Source organism: Actinia tenebrosa, unplaced genomic scaffold (genome assembly GCF_029948245.1).
Source record: "Actinia tenebrosa isolate PJP-AT-01 unplaced genomic scaffold, QUT_ActTen_1.0 PGA_scaffold9__36_contigs__length_13948895, whole genome shotgun sequence".
Taxonomy (NCBI): Eukaryota; Metazoa; Cnidaria; class Anthozoa; order Actiniaria; family Actiniidae; genus Actinia; species Actinia tenebrosa.
Genome location: NW_028292586.1, coordinates 1,068,783 through 1,087,249, shown reverse-complemented (window position 1 = coordinate 1,087,249; position 18,467 = coordinate 1,068,783). Strand labels below are relative to the sequence as shown.

General features: G+C 38.8%; 1 protein-coding gene across 3 annotated transcripts; it reads left to right on the top strand.

Moving 5' to 3' along the window:
- Window positions 1-1,136: 1,136 nt before the first annotated feature.
- LOC116294425 (CAP-Gly domain-containing linker protein 3) lies at window positions 1,137-16,671 on the top strand. 3 transcript variants are annotated; one of them, XM_089024819.1, is made up of 22 exons: window positions 1,137-1,306; window positions 1,685-1,738; window positions 2,158-2,357; window positions 3,590-3,697; window positions 5,547-5,611; window positions 5,956-6,043; window positions 7,025-7,109; window positions 7,354-7,409; window positions 8,344-8,458; window positions 9,490-9,578; window positions 10,069-10,138; window positions 10,705-10,805; window positions 11,134-11,202; window positions 11,809-11,944; window positions 12,643-12,878; window positions 13,051-13,127; window positions 13,403-13,525; window positions 14,012-14,224; window positions 14,310-14,370; window positions 14,645-14,747; window positions 15,344-15,389; window positions 15,470-16,671. In XM_089024819.1, the coding sequence occupies exons 3-22, from the start codon at window positions 2,172-2,174 to the stop codon at window positions 15,558-15,560; spliced, it is 2,118 nt and encodes a 705-aa protein (XP_088880945.1). In that variant the 5' UTR covers window positions 1,137-1,306; window positions 1,685-1,738; window positions 2,158-2,171; the 3' UTR covers window positions 15,561-16,671. The 3 variants fall into 3 exon arrangements, with proteins under 3 accessions (XP_088880945.1, XP_088880946.1, XP_088880947.1); XM_089024820.1 differs by lacking the exons at window positions 1,137-1,306; window positions 1,685-1,738; window positions 2,158-2,357 and adding an exon at window positions 2,711-3,065; XM_089024821.1 differs by lacking the exons at window positions 1,137-1,306; window positions 1,685-1,738; window positions 2,158-2,357 and adding an exon at window positions 3,130-3,299.
- The last annotated feature ends 1,796 nt before the right edge of the window (window positions 16,672-18,467 follow it).

Here is an 18,467-nt window from a genome sequence, read left to right as displayed (position 1 = left end):
TTTTTTACCAGCTTTTTATTACACTCGTAACTTTGACAAGTTTGACAAATTTATTTCTAACAGCGGAGTTTTAGATAAATAGGAAAAAGAATAATTGTAAAAAAAGTAAATAGGCTACCGAATACGTACAGAAATAACACAATCAAGTGAAACAAGAAATTACAGAGTCTTGGTATTTGGATACCTTTTAGATAATGATTAATGAATTATATTAGGGTCCTTTCTATGGATATAATCAGAGGCGCTTACAACCATGAGAGGTGGTTAGTATGAGGTGTAGGCACTGTCGAACGTGGTCAATGCCAGGGCCTTGCTCCATTTAAAGTGGTCATCCGAAATTACAAAGGCAGCACTTTCTCCTCAGTCATTTTTAGACCCTAAGTGTTGGTCTGACCGAAGCTTGAAACCATGACCGTCTAGCACGAAATCGAACGATGCTTAACCAACTGAGCGGCAACTGGCTGGCACTAGTTCTTTAAGTTCCCTCCATTAAAGTGAATCGAGTGATGTTCTGATCTTATAGTTTGTTTTCGCCACCTTGTTTATATAAATCTATTGCCCGTGCAAGACTGAAAACATTCTATTGTTCCTGCTCTACAACATGGCTTTTATGAAATATCCCTCTATAGAAGTGGTCACTACCCGACCCCCTGTATCGATTGTTTTACGAATGGTGGTTGTGGGGGAGGGGGGACTTACCACCTTACCCATGACCAAGGCAAACCGCGTTGTTTTTAAGCAGTGGCCACGTCTGTTTTGCGGCGCGAGAAAAAACCTCGAAGCATAGAAAAGAACCATGACCAACAAGGAGCTTTACGTCACACACGTCGACACCACTCTTTTATGATGCTTTACTCTACTGCCATGCCTGAGCAATGTGCGCTTCTTAGATGAAAACGGAGGTAGAGAGTGACCAAGTATATTCAGTTTGCCAGCTACTTTCTTATTGCATTTGTTTTTTAGACTGAGACTAAGATAAAATCCTGATATATTAACCTATTTGCAAATATACTTTTATTCTCCTAAGTGGGCTTAGGTGACTCAAGCTGTCACCACAAACAAAAAGCAAATGTCAGCTTCAGCGTCGCCCTGTGGATTTGTTTGTTTAGTGAAATTTGACTTTATTATTCAGTTAGTAAACGTCTAACAAGAGTAGTACCGTGATACACTGATAAATTGCTTTACTTCTCGCTCAAACAAGAAACCCAAGCCTATAGATTTTTATAAGGAAACGGATATTACTATGATTGCTGCTTAGTGGGTCAGAAAATCAGAAGAACTTGATCCTCTACAAAGTTGTTGACAGGTAAGATATAAGCTGCTTAGCAAAACATTCCAGTGTTGGTGGTTTAGTGTAGCTCAAGCTCCTGAACTAGATGAACCATAAACACCTCTTTACTATGAATAATAAGGTCTCTGTTACTACTATTAATGTAACTCTGTTGTTGAACTTGAGTCACGGTCTCATAAAAGTCACATGACGCTGTTCGACTTTGTCTGTGGTTGAAACGGAAACCTGCCTATAATTCTGTCTTAACCGATTTCAATCTGGATATTCGCTCTCTCATGGAGTATCAAGCTTCCTTTATCCTTTTTGTGATTCCATTATTGCCAACTCAATAAACCCTCCAATAATCACTCCCTCTTCTACATTTCTATGATTCACTTCATTTTAATTTGCCAGGCGTTTTATTGACTTACCTGCTGTAGTCAACAAGCAACCTGCAGTTGCATGCTGGTAAGTGACCCTCGGAAAAATATTTTTTGTTGTCTTACAGTAGCATCACTATTTCATTTGTTTATAACGATAATACTAAGGATTCTTCCTGTATACTTCCGCTGTGCGCTACGTCTGTACTGTACACGTATAATCTACCATGTGTATAGCCATTAACAGTATTTGCTTGAGCATCTCAAACTAGTGCATATGGTGTTTGGTTTTAGCAGTAAGTCTACATGTACCCTCTCAAGAGGCTCTAGCGAAGAATTTGACAGTATTGCGTAGCATGGATTGAGCACCGCTTCAACTCACATGCTGCATGCATTGTTTTGTGCAAAAAAGAGGTTTTATGGCTGTTTTGTCTAAAGTGGGCTTCCTGTGGTTCTGATCCTAACTTGTTTTCGTTCTCATATTTTATCCATTCATTTATTTCCCAGTTCCCTAAAATATTATGGAGAGCGAAGAGGAAATGACGTTTCTTGAGGTAGAAGCCGATGTACAAAAAGAATTCGAAAAGAGTCTGCCAGACGGATGGATTCTAAGCGAATCCAGAAAACATGGAAGAATGTATTACTTCAATAGAGAGACTGGGGAAAGTCGATGGGTGCATCCATTGATTCCTGATGAACAAACACAAGTAAGTCAGAGATAGAAACACAGACAGATGGACAGGCAGGCAGACATAAAGAAAGACAGACAGACAGAACGATTGAATGGATGGATAAAGGAATGAGAGAATGAAAGAGGGAAAGACAGACAGACCAACATTCTTTTCTGTCACATTTGTTGCGATGTTCTTTGAAATGATGAAATGACAAGCTAACTGTGCGATGAGCAAGGTCTAACAGCGATGAAATCATATACATTATTATGTGAAGGAAAACGAATGACTCAGATGCAATATTATAATATCAACATTCAATAAATAATGGCGCGCTTTAGAAACTCGACGTCGTTCTCATGATCGCGAACTAAATTCTTGATTACCTCATACAGCTCGTACGCATTTCGCCCTCCAAACCAACAACTTACTTCATCTACAGTTTGAAACAAAGTTTTTCACTCTCCCGAATCAAAACAGGTTAAAAAGCTAACAACAACAAGTGCTTGAAAATAAATGTTTTGACACGCGCTCACACGGTCACACTTTTTCACGTCACGCAAAGATTAGCACGTGATGTCACGGTAGATGAGCTCACCGTTCAGTTCAACTGAAAACATTTCGCGCTCAAGTTTTTGAGATAAAAACAATTGGTTTTAGTTTAAACGTGGCTTAAGAAGACTAAATGGAAGTGATAGATACATACTGAAGGTTGCTGAAAGCCTTTACAAGATGCCAGGCGAGGTGAGATAAGGTTATATTATGAAGAAGAATCACTTATTCAAGCGAGTGGGTTTTGGAATAATGTCGTAATGGCCTTTCGATTTTGTTTTGACTTCACTTGAACAACACTCCTTATTTTGTACTTAAAAACTCGCCGTTGCTTGGAAAGTCTCTCATTCTTGACTAACTAGGTTACGGTTTACCAAAAAGACGTGAAATTACGCTAAATATTGAAGTTAAACACTCAAGAAACAGGTACAAGACTAACCTAGCTAAATACAAGTACTTGAACAACCTTCAATCAAATGATCAAACCTCTTCTTTATAGAATCTTAAAAATTTCTAAGCGTACATTTAACCTATTTTTTCTATACCTTACAAGCTTATAGTTTAATTATTTTTCTATTGATTTTACAAGGAAAAGGGGTGACTAATTTCCGTTTATTCTAGGGGTGTAAATGAGTCGTAAATTTTTTTTGTAGTGATAAATAAACTTAATAGCTCACACCATAAATATGACCTTAATTTAATCTTTTTTTATTCAGGTTCAGGACACTGCTCCAGAGCCTGGTTTTACTGTCAGTGATTTTATAATGCCAACTAGGGACAAGCCTATGATTCATCCGGCATCTGATGCAATACTATGTGAAAATGTAAGTCATTGATTCAATCAATATATATTAAAAGGGCAATCAAGAAGAGTGTTGAATTGGATAATAAATTATTACCTTCTTTGATATATTTTATACATGCTATGATATCAAGATATAAGAAGTTCTTAATCGCCTTTAATTTTAATTTCAGTTAAATTTAGGATTTTTTTGTTGTAAATTTGTGCAATTTTTGTTCAGTGGCCTTTTGAATCTTTGTCTTAATTTTTACAACTGTTTACTTGCCATTTAAAGAATATTAAAAAGACAAGATCGATATACCTACACGCAACAGTAAAAATTTGTTATCATAAATAAAAACCATCGATGTTAAGTGAGCAAGATTTAATATCATTAGATACTTGGCTGTTCCTCGGCATCTAAAAATGAAGTCATTTCTCTGAGAGTTGGTTTTGAAAGCAGTCTTGTTTTTGGATTTTCAAGCTGTGAATCACTGACAAAAGACTTTGAAATCAAGGTGTGATGTCATTATTTTCAATAAGTTGATGGTGACACTATTCATTCTCTCTCGCCACCTGGAAAGTTAGTTTGTGTTTCATCCACAAATTCACAGCACTTTTGATACTGTTGAGAGAACTGAGTTATATACTTCCATTGTGCGAAACAAAGCTGACTTCAAAACATTACATAATATGATGGGTATTTTTTGTTAAATATGTCAACCATATGATGGGTTAGAAAAAAAACCACAATGAATATCACGTATTCATCATTAAGGAAACTAGATGCAAGACTGCATTCACTTGGGTTAATATTTCCAGTCATAGAATTTGCAAACATGTGGAAAACACAGAGGAAAAAAACCGGATTCTGAAATTGGGAATTGTTGGGAATTTCCTTGAATTCCCAATTCGAACACCAACGTTGGGATTTATTGTTGGGAATTTCCTTCTAATACCCAATAGAAAAACAAAATTCCCAACAAACTAGCATTGGGAATCAGTGCCACATTCCCAATTTCGTTCTCTCTGGGAAATGGATAGGAATTCGTTGGGAATTCAAGGAAATTCCCAACAAATTCCCAATTTAGGAATCAAGTTTTTTTCCTGTGACATAGATCTAATAAATTTTTCATTTCTGACATCCACAGGAAACCTTTTATGTATTACTAAATGCTTTTTGACCATGGGAAGAAATAATTCTTACCTCATACTTAAAACTGCTTGGAATGATTTTGAAGAATATTTTTTGAAAATTAAAAAATTTATTGACACCCTGAAACAGCCTTGAAATGGGCTGACCCAAGTCATGATGGCCAGATCACAGCTCAAATTGGAATTTAATAGCTTGTTAGGTTTTGAAGTTGTGAGAAAAAACTGAAGAATCCACTAGAAAAACAACAACAACACTGAATCAATTGACCTGACAAACTAACTCTACTTAGTGATACTACAAAGTCTGAGAATCAACCAGGGCCCAGTTGTACATATGAAGCCTGGATAGCACTATCTGATGGATAAATCTTACTGTATCCAGTGGATAAATTTATTGGATAACAACATTGACTTATCTACTGATAAGGATTTATCTGCCAGATAGCGCTATCCAGGCTTCGTACGACCGGGCCTAGACCCCAAAGGTGAGAGGTGACACCCTGTGATGGGCTATCTCTTCCATGACGTTTGCTACACTGCATTCACTATTTACAGCACACAACACTGGACTTGCACGTTGATTCTTATAGAAAGAGTTAAACTGTAGTACAGGGAAAACATTTTTGTCAGAGGTACATAAAAGAGCAACACATGCATTGAAAAGTCCCAGTTTCAATGTTTAGTTTAGATCTTTATTAGTTTTAACAGATACCTGTATGTGATGTCTTTTTTTTCAGTGTCAGAAGCTTGAATTGACATTTTTTGATCCAAATTGTCCAGGATGTCTAGATCTCTTACTAGAGTAAGTAAAGCATGTCATTATTTAATTCTAGAAGATTTAATAGAACGTTTTTTTCAAGGTTGCATGCTCATCTAACTTGACGGGCCACGAAACTGAAAAATGCAAATTCAGTAAAATTGAGAAGACAGTTTTATATTTAAAGATGAGAATAATCGGTTTGATATATTTTTATTGAAAAATCTAAAAGAAATGTATGATAATTCTCCGATTATAAAGCTCCTGTTCTGGTATCGTGGCCCGTCAACCTCCTGAAATTTGGATGCGCATGCAAACTCGAGAAAATGGTCTATGGAACGCAGTCATTCTAAGTGTGTTGACATATGTATGGTTTTGTTTTCCCACAGGCCAAAGACAACTATCCCTCAGCTGTTTGCAATTATGAGACAGTGGGTTCCCCAAGTACAACAGAATATAGGACTTCTTGTCAAAGAGGTATGTATGACTAAGATGATTATCTTAGGGAAGCACAGGTGACATGCGCTTCTTATGCGTCGTTTCTCACCAATGCGACCCGAGTTCAAGCCCCGCCGTGCTCGGTGTTGTATTTGAGTAGAGTTGTTCATTGGTTCTCTCCTGTGCTTTGAGGGTTTTTCTCCAAAAACCAACTTCTAAATTCCAATTTGATCTTGGGCTTTTACCTAGCATGGATCTGAGGGTTTCATTCGTGATTGTCCCACTCTGTGATTACAGACAAGACTGATAGATTTTTACAGTGCGACTACTTCAACCAAAGCCACCTTGACAAATTTTCTAAAATTTGCCAATCAAAAGTAGGAATATGAACAATAGAATTGCTTCAAATCGGACAAATATTCATGGGTTTACACAGCTGAGAAGACTGCCGGCACCTTTGTTGTCGAATATAAACGTGCTGTCGCATAAAAACATGGTGATAAGATCTAAATGTGTCTGATTATATCTTTGTCTGGAAGAAACAAACTACCCATCTTGAGAGGTAACCAAGACTGTGCATCATAGTGAGAATGGTGGCTGTGCCCTTGCAACGATAGAGACCTTTTTTATTGCATACTAGGGAAATATTCACATGTCTCTTTTAATCATTGCAAGGTCACCACCATTCTTGTATCGATGGACCTGCAGTCATGGCCACCTCTCAAGATGGTGCAGGAAACCATGAAAAGAACTAATTAACTTGTTTGGACAATGTGTAATAAAACTTTCCTTTAGCTGTGAACTTAACTTATTAATAAGCCTTGTTCATAATACAAAGACCATCTGAAGTTGCTCTTTAACTGAAGTCATAAGCCTGGTCTATTGTCTACAACTCTATCGCCAATCATTAGCTCGACCCCTTCACTACTCCCCTACCCAAGAACACACATGCACACCAATTACTCTGACTCCTATTTTATCATCAATAGATTGACATATCTACTTTGTTGTATTTTTTAGATTCTTAGAAGAGGTGCTAATGTGAATGACAGAGATGGACTAACAGACATGAGCATGTTGCACTATGCTTGTAAAGCTGGTGCAGGTATATGGTGTTTCTGGTTGAATTCGATATATTTCACTTAACTTGTTTAATTTACATAGTTTTGATCTTAAATTGAATAATGAAAACTTATGGAATAGAGATAGGGAAGTCAGACAAAATTCTGAGCCCCTTGAATACTAGTTCGATGCTCCAACCACTGAGCCACTGGAGACTCTATGTTGAGCCAGGGGTTATCTGTGGGGTTTCACGCATGAATGGAATACTAATTTAAAATATATTTTAGTTGGTGTTGGAGATGTAACTAGTTCTACTAACGTCGTCAGAGAGCTAATCACTAAGGTAACAGAAAAAAAGTATAGAGCATCTTCACATGACGTCATAGCAGCCATTATGGGGTACCAAAACAATATATTTTCTATCCTCCGGTAATTGAACTGCAAATACTGTGCAGAAAGTTTCTATTGTTTATGGCTGCCTTCTCACATGAGTGAAAACGCCCTATAGTGTTGTTCTTAGCTAAAGTCCCCACTATGATCTCTCATCCACTACCAATTTTGAGTGTATAGATAGTTTGAGATTGGGATATGTCTATCCACCTTATTTTATTCAAGGAGAGTGTTAAAATACCCCCCCCCCCCCCCCCTCAGGCCCTCTTCACCCCTTGGAAATTTGAATCTCCCCCCATGGGGGAGGTAAGGTATTGTTTTTGGAGCAACAAAATATACCCCCCACAGACCCTCCCCACCCCTTGGAAATTCCAATCCCCCACAATAGGGGACGTATGCATTGAGTATTTTTGGAAACTGCATAAATTGATACTTTCCTCAGACCCTCCCCACCCTTTGGAAATTCCAATCCCACTCCATAGGGGAGGTATGGATATTTTCTGAAACTACACGACATACCCTCGTCAGACCTTCCCCACCCCTTGGGAATTCCAATCCCCCTCCATGAGAAGGCATGGATATTTTCTGAAACTACATGATATACCCTCCTCAGGCCCTCCCCACCCCTTGGGAATTCCAATCCCACTTAATGGGGAAGGTATGGAAATTTTCTAAAACTACATGATATACCCCCCACAGACCCTCCCCATCCCTTGCAAATTCCAATCCCACTCCATGGAGGAGGTATAGATATTTTCTTGTACTACACAATATATCCCCTCAGACCCACCCCACCCCTAAGAAATTCCAATCCCACTCCATGGGGGAGGTATGGATGTATTCTGGATCATGGATAAAATCCTTAACACTTTAATTTGTTGTAATAGGGAGTGGATGTCTCACAGAGGTGTCGATGGACAGACATGTTACCACTTCACTATGCAGCATTCTTTGATATCGCTCCAGTCATCGATATCCTCTTAAAAGCATCAAAGAGCAAAGGTAGGTTTAACAATTTATAATTCTTCATGTAAGACACCTCATAATGCAAGCAAATATAAGGAAACAACAGATTCACATTAGAATACAATCACGCTGGACACTGATACACTGAAGAAACAGAAAATGTGGGCACGTGCTCTGTGCAGTTATAAAGCAAGATGGGATTGGCAGAACATGAGAGAAGTGTTAGGAGAAGGACGACACATAGTGGGGTGCTTAGGAACTTGACACTTCTCAAGTGTTCTGCTGAATCCGTTCTCCCAATTCTTCAAGAGCTTTATAACACCACACAGCACGGCAAGCAAGTTTTTTATTTCTTTTATAAAAGGCAAAGGGCCCTTGCGCGCTCTGTGCTCTCATAAAGCATGGGCTCCCAACCAATCAGAATGCGAGATATATATAACAGTTATTTTATAAATATATGTTAGTGACATAAAGTGGTGAACTTAGACATAGGATGCTGGCTAACCACAGGCTGCCCATGTTTGGGTATTTTGGCAGTTGTAAACAGACCTCTTTAGCTTGGCCTAATGTTTTTTAATTTCAGACCACATCTTATTCCCTTGAGAATAGGATTCTTTGTTTGAGTTGTATCCATATTTATGTGTCTTCTCATACTCAACTGTTAAACAAAGAAATGATACTCAAGGGAATGACACATGGTCTTGAGAATAAGATTCTTTGTTTGAGTTGTATCCATATTCATGTGTCTTCTCATACTCAACTGTTAAACAAAGAAATGATACTCAAGGGAATGACACATGGTCTTGAGAATAAGATTCTTTGTTTGAGTTGTATCCATGTTCATGTGTCTTCTCATGTGCAACCCTTAAACAAAGAAATGATACTCTAGGGAATGCAACGTGGTCTGAAATGGGAAAACATTATGCCCAAGGTAATAAAGTCTATTTTTTTTCCACCTAAAAAAGTGTATTAATTGCAGTCAGTTTAAGCTGTGGATAGCAATATTTATCCCATATTATCATCTCAGAACTGAAAAACATCTTAATTGCTGTTGCTTTTCCTTTCAGATGTAAATGCTCGGTGCAAGGAGTTTGATAATGGCACAGCTCTGCACATCGCTTCAAGTAACCTTTGTATTGAAGCAGTAAAATCCCTGGTATGTCTGCAACTAAGGGTTCGATAAGACATTCATGTTTCACTTTGCTTTGGGTTTGCTTATTTGTTTGTTTAGTGGGCTAATTGTGGCGTGCCTCCTAACTACTTTAACAAACAGGGATCCCAAGGGATCCCAATCTCAAAGAAAGTAAAAGAAGAGAAAGGCCTTCGTAGAATGCTAATATAATAATAGACTCTAATTTTCTCAAATATGAATCCATCCAACTGAGTTTGATCGTAACAAAGCAGACTTCCGATTACAAGCATTCTGATTGCTTGGTGTGCATTCACATGTATTTTAATAGCGGATATTAGAGCTATACACTGGAACACTTCTCGCAGTCACTATAATTGGTTCAAAAATTATGGTCAATATATGTTGGTTGATTCTTAGTTGTACAAAATCTACCCTATGGTCAGCCAGCTAGGTGCCTTTGCTCTCTCTATTTACCTTTACTCTATTTATCTTAGTTTAATATTTGCTCTCCTAGCTTGATCATGGTGCTGATGTATCCACTAGAGACAAGCTAAACAGAATAGCACTTGACTGTGTACCAAATGGTAAGTCTTAACACTGAGTACATCATGTGGAATCAGTTCTAGTGGATTTATTCACGCAGTGTAGGCAACCACCAGTGAGATTCTCAGACAATGATAATCATACCGTTCCAGGGGCGGATCCAATAATTTGTTAGGGGGGCCCAATGAAGAAATTTATATAGAAATATTATGCATCTTAAATGTTACTCTTTTAACAGGCCTTTCATGAGTCATGCTTTACAAACGTATAAGAGTAATATTGCAGGTGACCAGAGCACCTCATGATACCCCCTTGGATCTGCCCCCACATACAGTACAGGACTAGGAATTTGCAAGATTCCCTTTCCAGTTTATTGCAGTTTTTATTTTATTTTATTTTTTTCATCCAATTCAATCACAGTACAGTATGTGCACAGACACAACCATCAAGATGACTGCACGGTGTTGATTTTATCTCCATGACAACATGCCATAACTCCTTCCTTCCATTTTCTACCATAGGATATACTATTAATTTACTTTATTTCATTCCCTGTATACAATATACACCAGTAAATAAACATGTTTGTTTGTTTATTCACATCTAGTTGCTGCATATGAACCAGATTCTGAACCTGCAGTTGTTGCAGCCTCCCTGACGCAGCTACTATCAGAAGCTGAACCTCCTACCACATCACATGATAAAGAGGTTAGACATTGAGTTATCTAAGCATCTTTTAACTTGTTGAAAACTAGAAATGTGCATGGTAGGTACAGCCAGCACAAAGGGTTAAACAAACATGGGTGTGCAAATGACCATCAAAAATGACCGCTGACCTTTTCATCTTTCGCTCCATTAACTTTTAATTATGAAATAGCCATGGTACCGGTAATCAATTCTTGCTCCAGAATTTTTTATCTATTTTCATTACAAGAGCCAATGACACCTTGAGTTTAAAGAGCCAAGATTTGCCCAAGATAGCCACTCACTGCATGATCAAAGTACAATAATTTACTTTGACATTGACATTTTTTAGAACCTTGACACTACATCATTGTCTTTGGGCATCAAGATTGGTGATCGTGTTTGGGTTGGTGGCACTAAGGTAGGTTCCTATCATTATTATGATATTATTAATTTGATTTTACTTGAAAAACCTTTGCTATTAAAGGACATGCTGTACTGTGCTGTGACCGTTACAGTGCCACCTCAGGGAACCCAATTTAGATCAGGGTTCCCAGGGGTCAGGGAAAAACACAGTCAGGGAAAAGTCAGGGAATTTTATCTGTTTGATACTCATACTGTTTGCAGTTTTCGAATAGACTAATAAATCTTTTCAAATAATGAAAAAATATTGAAGTATTTAGTGTCATTTATGCCGGACAGTATAATTATGTTGGGTATCCTGTGTAATATGATAAGAGCGAGGCCTAGGTAAAAGTTAGGCATGTGGCCCATGCTCGCCCTGGCGGCTGAGTAGTTTAGTACACTTACATAGTACACTTTCTTGGCCTCAATTGAAAAACTATAATAATAAAAGTAAGTAAATGACATTCACCCTGAATTCTTTCTTAATTAGGTTCCCTGTGGTGGTGTGTACTGAGTTTTCACATACACTTTTTTTAAACAATACCACAATAAACGTAACAGTATCAACAGTTCAATTATTTTACGCGACCATTTTAAATTTTTTTTATTTTGGAATCTTCAGGAAGGTGTTCTAAGGTTTTGTGGCGTGACAGAGTTTGCCGCAGGGGAGTGGGCCGGGATAGAATTGGACGAGCCAGTTGGCAAGAACGATGGATCTGTTGGTGGAGTGGCGTACTTCCATTGCCGTCCTAATCATGGTATGTAAATTGGTTCACATGAATACATCTGGTTTTTTTTGGAACCTCTTTCTACTAGTGGACTCCTGCAGAAACAATGATCAAGATTTGGAGCAGAGAGCAAAGAAAACACCATAACATCTATTTTCAAGCCTTGCCAAATCCATCCTGCCTTTCACTTCTCTTCCCAATCTCCTATTCTCTTTTCCCACAGGAAGCCCTTGATCCCAGTTTCTTTAACATATTCCGCTTCATAGCTTGTTAACATGGTGCATTCTGGTATAGCTTGGGAACCAACATCTTTTGGATCTTCATGCCTTATATACATATGACGTTGTTTGTAGCCAAGCTAAACCTGAATTCACCATGTTCACTCTCTCATATACACTTAATTGAAGAATCGTTGTTGGGTTCAAAAACATTGAACATAAAAGCTGAGACCGAAATGGCACATGGGAAATGACATAATTATATTATAATTTATTCATTTGCGCCATCCATGCAGTCGGTTTAGAATGCCAAACACGTATGAAAAAAGAGGATGATGCCACGGGTCGCCGGTCACAGCATGCATCTAATTAACGTACTTCCCATGTGCCATTTCAATCTCAGCTTCTATGTTCTATGTTTCTGAACCCGACAACGATTCTTCAATTGAGTGTAAACCATTTTGCTATGAATTGCAATTTTCCATTTCTTGAAAATTGATTATGTTTTAGGAATCTTCGCTCCGTCTTCAAAAATCGCCAAGGAACCAAGTCAACCTCAATCAATAGCTCGACCCAGTAGTCTGCCAACCCCGACCGTGCAACAAACCCCGAACCAGTCTTCCCAGGCAGCCTCATTACCACACTCCAGGACTTCAGGGCCGAGTTCTCGGGACCATTCCAGGTCAAGTTCTCCTGCACCTTCTCCTCATGACGTCAATGAGGCTGAGATAGCAGAAAAATTTGAGGTTTGTACCGATATGCAAGTGTTAGAACGGTCAGTTTTGCGCTTTTGTCAGCTTTTTTCATTTTTCAATAAATGACTCCAGAATCAGTTTCAAAAAGTCTTTGCTTTTCTTTTTAGTTTTACATTAACTTAAAGAGAAAATGTAGAAAATGTTTTAATCTTTAATATTTCAGCTCAATGACCGCGTGGTTGTTGCGGGACAGAAATCAGGGCGTGTACAGTACATAGGTCAGACACAGTTTGCCTCTGGGTACGTAGATCTTCCATTATTCCAAGGTTTTAGGAAGAAGGTGATGAATGGGATTGGAGCTTGCCCCTCCCCCCCCCCCCCCAAATCCCCTCACACCAACACTCCTCGCACCTCTCCAGATGTAACTATGTCTCATTAACGCGGTTAATTGCTTTTATAACCAAGGTGGTGGCTTGTTGTGAAGCTTGATCGCCCCCCCCCCCCCCCCCAACCCACGCTTCCCGCATCTTTCCAGATGTATCTAAGTCTCATTGTGTTATTTTTTTTATACCAAGGTGGTGGCTGGGTGTGGAGCTAGACCAGCCTGTTGGGAAGAATGACGGTTCTGTAGGCGGTGTGAGGTACTTCACGTGCAAGCCAAGATATGGCGTATTTGCTCCCGTTACAAAAGTTAAAAAGTAGGTTTACACATCTTCTTTACCATCCGACTATTGTTTCTTGATCACGCCGTATTTTTTGTTGACACTAAGCGAAAATTACGGACATGTCATAAAACCCCAGATAGATGAGCAACTCCCTATCCCACCCCCTCCCCCTTGGTGCAATTTGGTTAGCTACCAAACCCCCTCGGAGACATTGATCTTCAAATTTATCGATACTCTGAAATCTTCTCTGGGCTAAGAAAGTCAAGGCACGGCCGACTAACTCACACCCGGCGCCTAACGCCCATGCGAGGAAAAAGAAATGGAATCTCTGGATCTGTATCATAGACTCACGCGTGAGACTCACGCAGAGTGGGTGGGGAGGGTTTTAACCAGGCAGCGTCATTCTAGAGCTCTTGAATAGAGGCTACGCGTGGAAAATCTATTGTTCAAGCCAAGAGGGCTGCCGCGTTACAAGTTCATTTCTAATAATCTGCTTTGTTTTCTATTTTTTTTTATCAGCCTGACTGCCGAAGACAGTTTTGCTGTACCTACTGCGCCTGCGCCAAAGACACACCATAATTCCCATGGTTCATTACACGAGACAAGTTCAAAAGGATCACAGAATGATTTATCAGGCTCGAACTCTGACCTTGCTGGACATAAACAAATCAATTCGCTGAAAAAAACGCCGGCCAACTCGAACTCAAACTCCCGCCGAGGCAGCGCAGACAGGTACGTTATGTTGTAGGTTCCCTGTCTTGAGAAAAACTGAGTTGAAGCCATAAGAAGAATTGTTTTTTTTTTCTTCCTTTTTTAGCATAAAAAAGGCCAGTCTTGGATCAAGAAAGGCTCAGAATTATGAGTTCAAGTTAACTGAGGTGAGGCACAACGCACGCTATCAGGGCTTTCACAGTGAATACAGACTCCTTGTGTGTCAATCTGGCAACGGAAACGACGAAAAAACATTTACACGAGTAATGTTTTCAAATCTCAGGAGAAGAAGACTGTTGTTTAGAGCCTCAGAACAGGGAATTAGTAGAGATCTATAAAATAGCGCCAAGAGAAAATGAAGGAAGAGAAGGATTCCCGTGTGTTGTATTGGTTATATTTCTAGTGTGTTAAACAATTTATGACACCTTATATTTCCACTAGGGTATGAGTATACTAGTGAACAGTGAACTGGGTGTGGTCAGATATATCGGTACAGTCGACTTTGCTGATGGTCTATGGCTGGGCGTAGAAATGAGGAAACCAGGTAATGATTTGTTAAACTTATAAGTCGTTATCATTTTCGATGACATTCTCTTTGATTTATCCGTCCGGAATCTTTTCTTCGTGTTTCTGAATCGTATTTTGCTACCCAGAATTTGCATGAATGGATGCTTTAATGGATGGATGCATGCATGCATGCATGGAGAGATGGATAGATGCTTGTATGGATGGATTGATGGATGTTTGGATGGATGGATGTTGGATTGATGGATGGATGGGATGAATGCATGGATGAGTGGTTGGATGGATGGATGGATGGATGGATGGATGGATGGATGGATGGATGGATGGATGGATGGATGGATGGATGGATGGATGGATGGATGGATGGATGGATGGATGGATGGATGGATGGATGGATGGATGGATGGATCGATCGATCGATGGATCGATCGATGGATCGATCGATGGATCGATGGGTGGATGGGTGGATGGGTGGATGGATGGATGGATGGATGAATGCATGGATAGATGCTTGTATGGATGGATGGTTAAATGGGATGAATGCATTGATGAGTGGTTGGATGGAACGATGGATGAAAGAAAGAATAAGTTGTCAATATATTCTTGCTTTTCTAGTTGGAAAGAACGATGGCTCTGTCAACGAAAAGAGATACTTCACATGGTAAGTAAGCGCTGGATTTTAATTTCGAGCTCTCATCCTTCTACCAGTAAAACATTTCCCCAACACATTAATTTCCACAGTAAACCAAGCTATGGACTGATGGTGCGACCAAGCCGAGCATCTTGTCGAGGAATCAACTGTGCAAAGCTTGTCGAAGATATAACGTCATGAATAGCCCGAGTAAACCAGATAAGTGGATCATGTTAAAGTGTTAGGTAGCCCGAGTAAGTAATCTTGAGGAGTGAAATAAGTTGAACAGGTTAGTCCGTTACGTAGCCCGAGTAAGCTAATAGTCTTGTGCAAATATTTGATATTAATTTGCCTCAGCAAATTAATTAGTCAAACACGGTTTATTTAGATATGACTTGCCATAAGTTTGTTAAAAGTAGCCCGAGTAATTGCATTGTGGCACGATCTTAGAATTTGACATTAACAGCGCAACAAAGTTGAATGTCAGACAAAGCAAAATCCCTGTGAGGACCCCTGTGAGCAATTAAATGTAAATACAACTGCTTTAGTTTGTAGCTTCTGTTCGTTTCTATTAGAGCCGGACATATTCAACCGCAAAACTAGAGTTTTGATTGACAGAACTATTTCATTTTACTCGGGATTCACTGACCTTCGGAGCCAGAGGTTCACGGTTCGATCCTCAGGACCTCCTCTCCTGTTTCGACTTCTCTCTGTTCTGTGAAGCTTTAGCTTTAAATACTCACGATAATAGGAGTACTGACAGTTTGAGGGGTAAATGACGGAACGCCTTCAAAGGCTTTAACACGAACCCCTGGCTTGGGAGAATTGGGCAACCATTCCCTGAAGGTTCGAAGTAAAATAGATTACAAGCTTGACATTTATTTATTATGAATATTATTTTACACTCGGAGGCTATCGTGAATTAGAAGCTCTATGGGGAATAACTAGTTACAAGAGTTAGTTTAACTGACGATGCAATAACGAAAACTAAGGAGTATTTGTGGAATACTTCATAAATAATTTCAGCATTATCGTTGATTTTCGAGAAAAAATAAAATGTACAATTTCTTAGCTCAAATGATTATATTTTATTGTTAGAAAAGAGAAAATATATTTTGTAGGTAATTGTTTATAGTTCTCGATAGATATTGGCGCATTTATTCAAGTAATTCGTATTACTGAGGTGTTAAATATTTTGCTTATCAGAAACTAAACACCCTTTTATGTATTTATTTAAAACAAAACACTTTAAATAAAAGAGAAAACATTTATTTATATGCAATAACCGAAATAAATTCAATTTAAAAACCAAGCATGTTTTGCTTTGACTAGCGTTGTCTTCATTTGAGCCTGCGCACCGACGTTTCTTGAACTCTTTTTAGCTTCGAATGAAGAAGAAGCAAGTTATGCTCAAAATTAACAACTTTTGGGATAAAAAAGACATCGGGAATTGTCATTTTTGCGAACTCTTCGTGTTAAATGAAAGCCTTGGTTAGCTTTGGCTTATCAACTAGTATGGCGGCCAAACATACCATCGTGAGAACTATTTTCAGTGTTAGTGTACCTTTCAGGATCTCATTTTTTTATAAATTTTCTTTTCCTTATACATGACACTTTTCCTTTACGCGTATTTTTCGCTGTGTTAACTTTTTTAAATACCCCGTCGTTTAAAGCGATTTTTTGTCAAAAGTGTCGTTTAAATGTTTTAGTCATGGCTATATTTTATTCCTTCAAAACAGTGTTACTGACTTTGAGTCTGTGAGTTAGGTTAGCCGTGCCCTGTTTTAGATCAGCTCAGTCTGGTCGTTTTTTAAGTTTAATTACATTTCAAGGTTTGTATTCAAAAAATAGTTTCGTTCTTCAAATCTATTCATATATTTTTGGCCTCAGGTGTAATTGTTCCCATTTCCCTTAGATAAATAGGGAATCTCTTTATTCCGTCATATTTTGGATTCCACGCTTTACCAGGTGTTAGCTAAGCAACCGGAACATCCGCCCGGCATTTATCATCAGCTGGATCAAGACCTTTCCAGGGTAAAACAAAAGAAAGTCACGAATCATAGGCTTTAATTACTGTCTTTTACCGCTAATTTAATCATTTATCTTGACTTTAAGCAGCAATTAAAGTCTTTTTAGTTATAAAAAAGTAGATATATTAGAGAGCGCGGTAGGGAGGAATTGCAGACACGTCGAAATAACGAGAAAAATGTTCAAAATATTCGCTCTCATATCAGAGTACGGTATTCAAGGGGGAAAATCGGATCAAACTCTTCAAACCCACTTGTTCTTCTTAATTTCTTTTCAAAAAGCCGTTTCTTTCTGTGAGATCTCTGATTTCTCTTTCCTCCGAGTTGTCTGGATTTCCTTCCTCCGTAAAAATCAACATGTGACTTAAGTATTCTCGTTAAGATATCTTTCTTCCCTCATTTTCCTTCCTCCGTAAAATTCAACATCCCCCTAGCCATTATCGGTTAGAAAAAGCATTAGCTCTTTTGATATCAAAATGGCTACTTGGAGCATAGTTAATTCATTAACTATGTTTGGAGTCGTAAGACTAGATATGTTAAAACTGCCATTTAATATCAAGTCATTGGGAGAAAACATGCGTGGCTCTACTAAGCAGATGACCCGGTGCTTTAAGTGTATATTTTGATAATTGGTCAATAAGTTTAATAAGCTAGTGACTCGTGTTCAGTTTTAATGTTTCGCCGGAATATACTAATGTGTATTTGATCAATTAAACCCCGAGGTAATGAGGTGTCAAGATCTTGAAAATAACACATGTGCAGGCATCTGTGAATAGCTTTCACTACTGATTCTAAGATTGTTTGAAATGTAGAACCTTCCTCTCTTTTCTTTCCTTTCCTTTCCTTTCCTTTCCTTTCCTTTCCTTTCCTTTCCTTTCCTTTCCTTTCCTTTCCTTTCCTTTCCTTTCCTTTCCTTTCCTTTCCTTTCCTTTGCTTTCCTTCTTCCTTTCCTTTCCTTTCCGGGCCGGCAGGCCAGGCCCAAGGCCCGGGGGGCGGAACGCCGGGCCGGGCCGGCGCCGGGCCTCAACCCTCCCTTCCTTCAACCCTTTCCTTTCTTCGGCATTCCTTCCGGCCTTTCTCC

Coding starts and splice junctions, on each gene's coding strand:
- LOC116294425 (XM_089024819.1), top strand. CDS start 2,172: ATGGAGAGCGAAGAGGAAATGACGTTTCTTGAGGTAGAAGCCGATGTA. Junction 7,410..8,343: donor TCAGAGAGCTAATCACTAAG/GTAACAGAAAAA, acceptor TTGTTGTAATAG/GGAGTGGATGTCTCACAGAG. Junction 14,371..14,644: donor ATGAGTTCAAGTTAACTGAG/GTGAGGCACAAC, acceptor TATTTCCACTAG/GGTATGAGTATACTAGTGAA.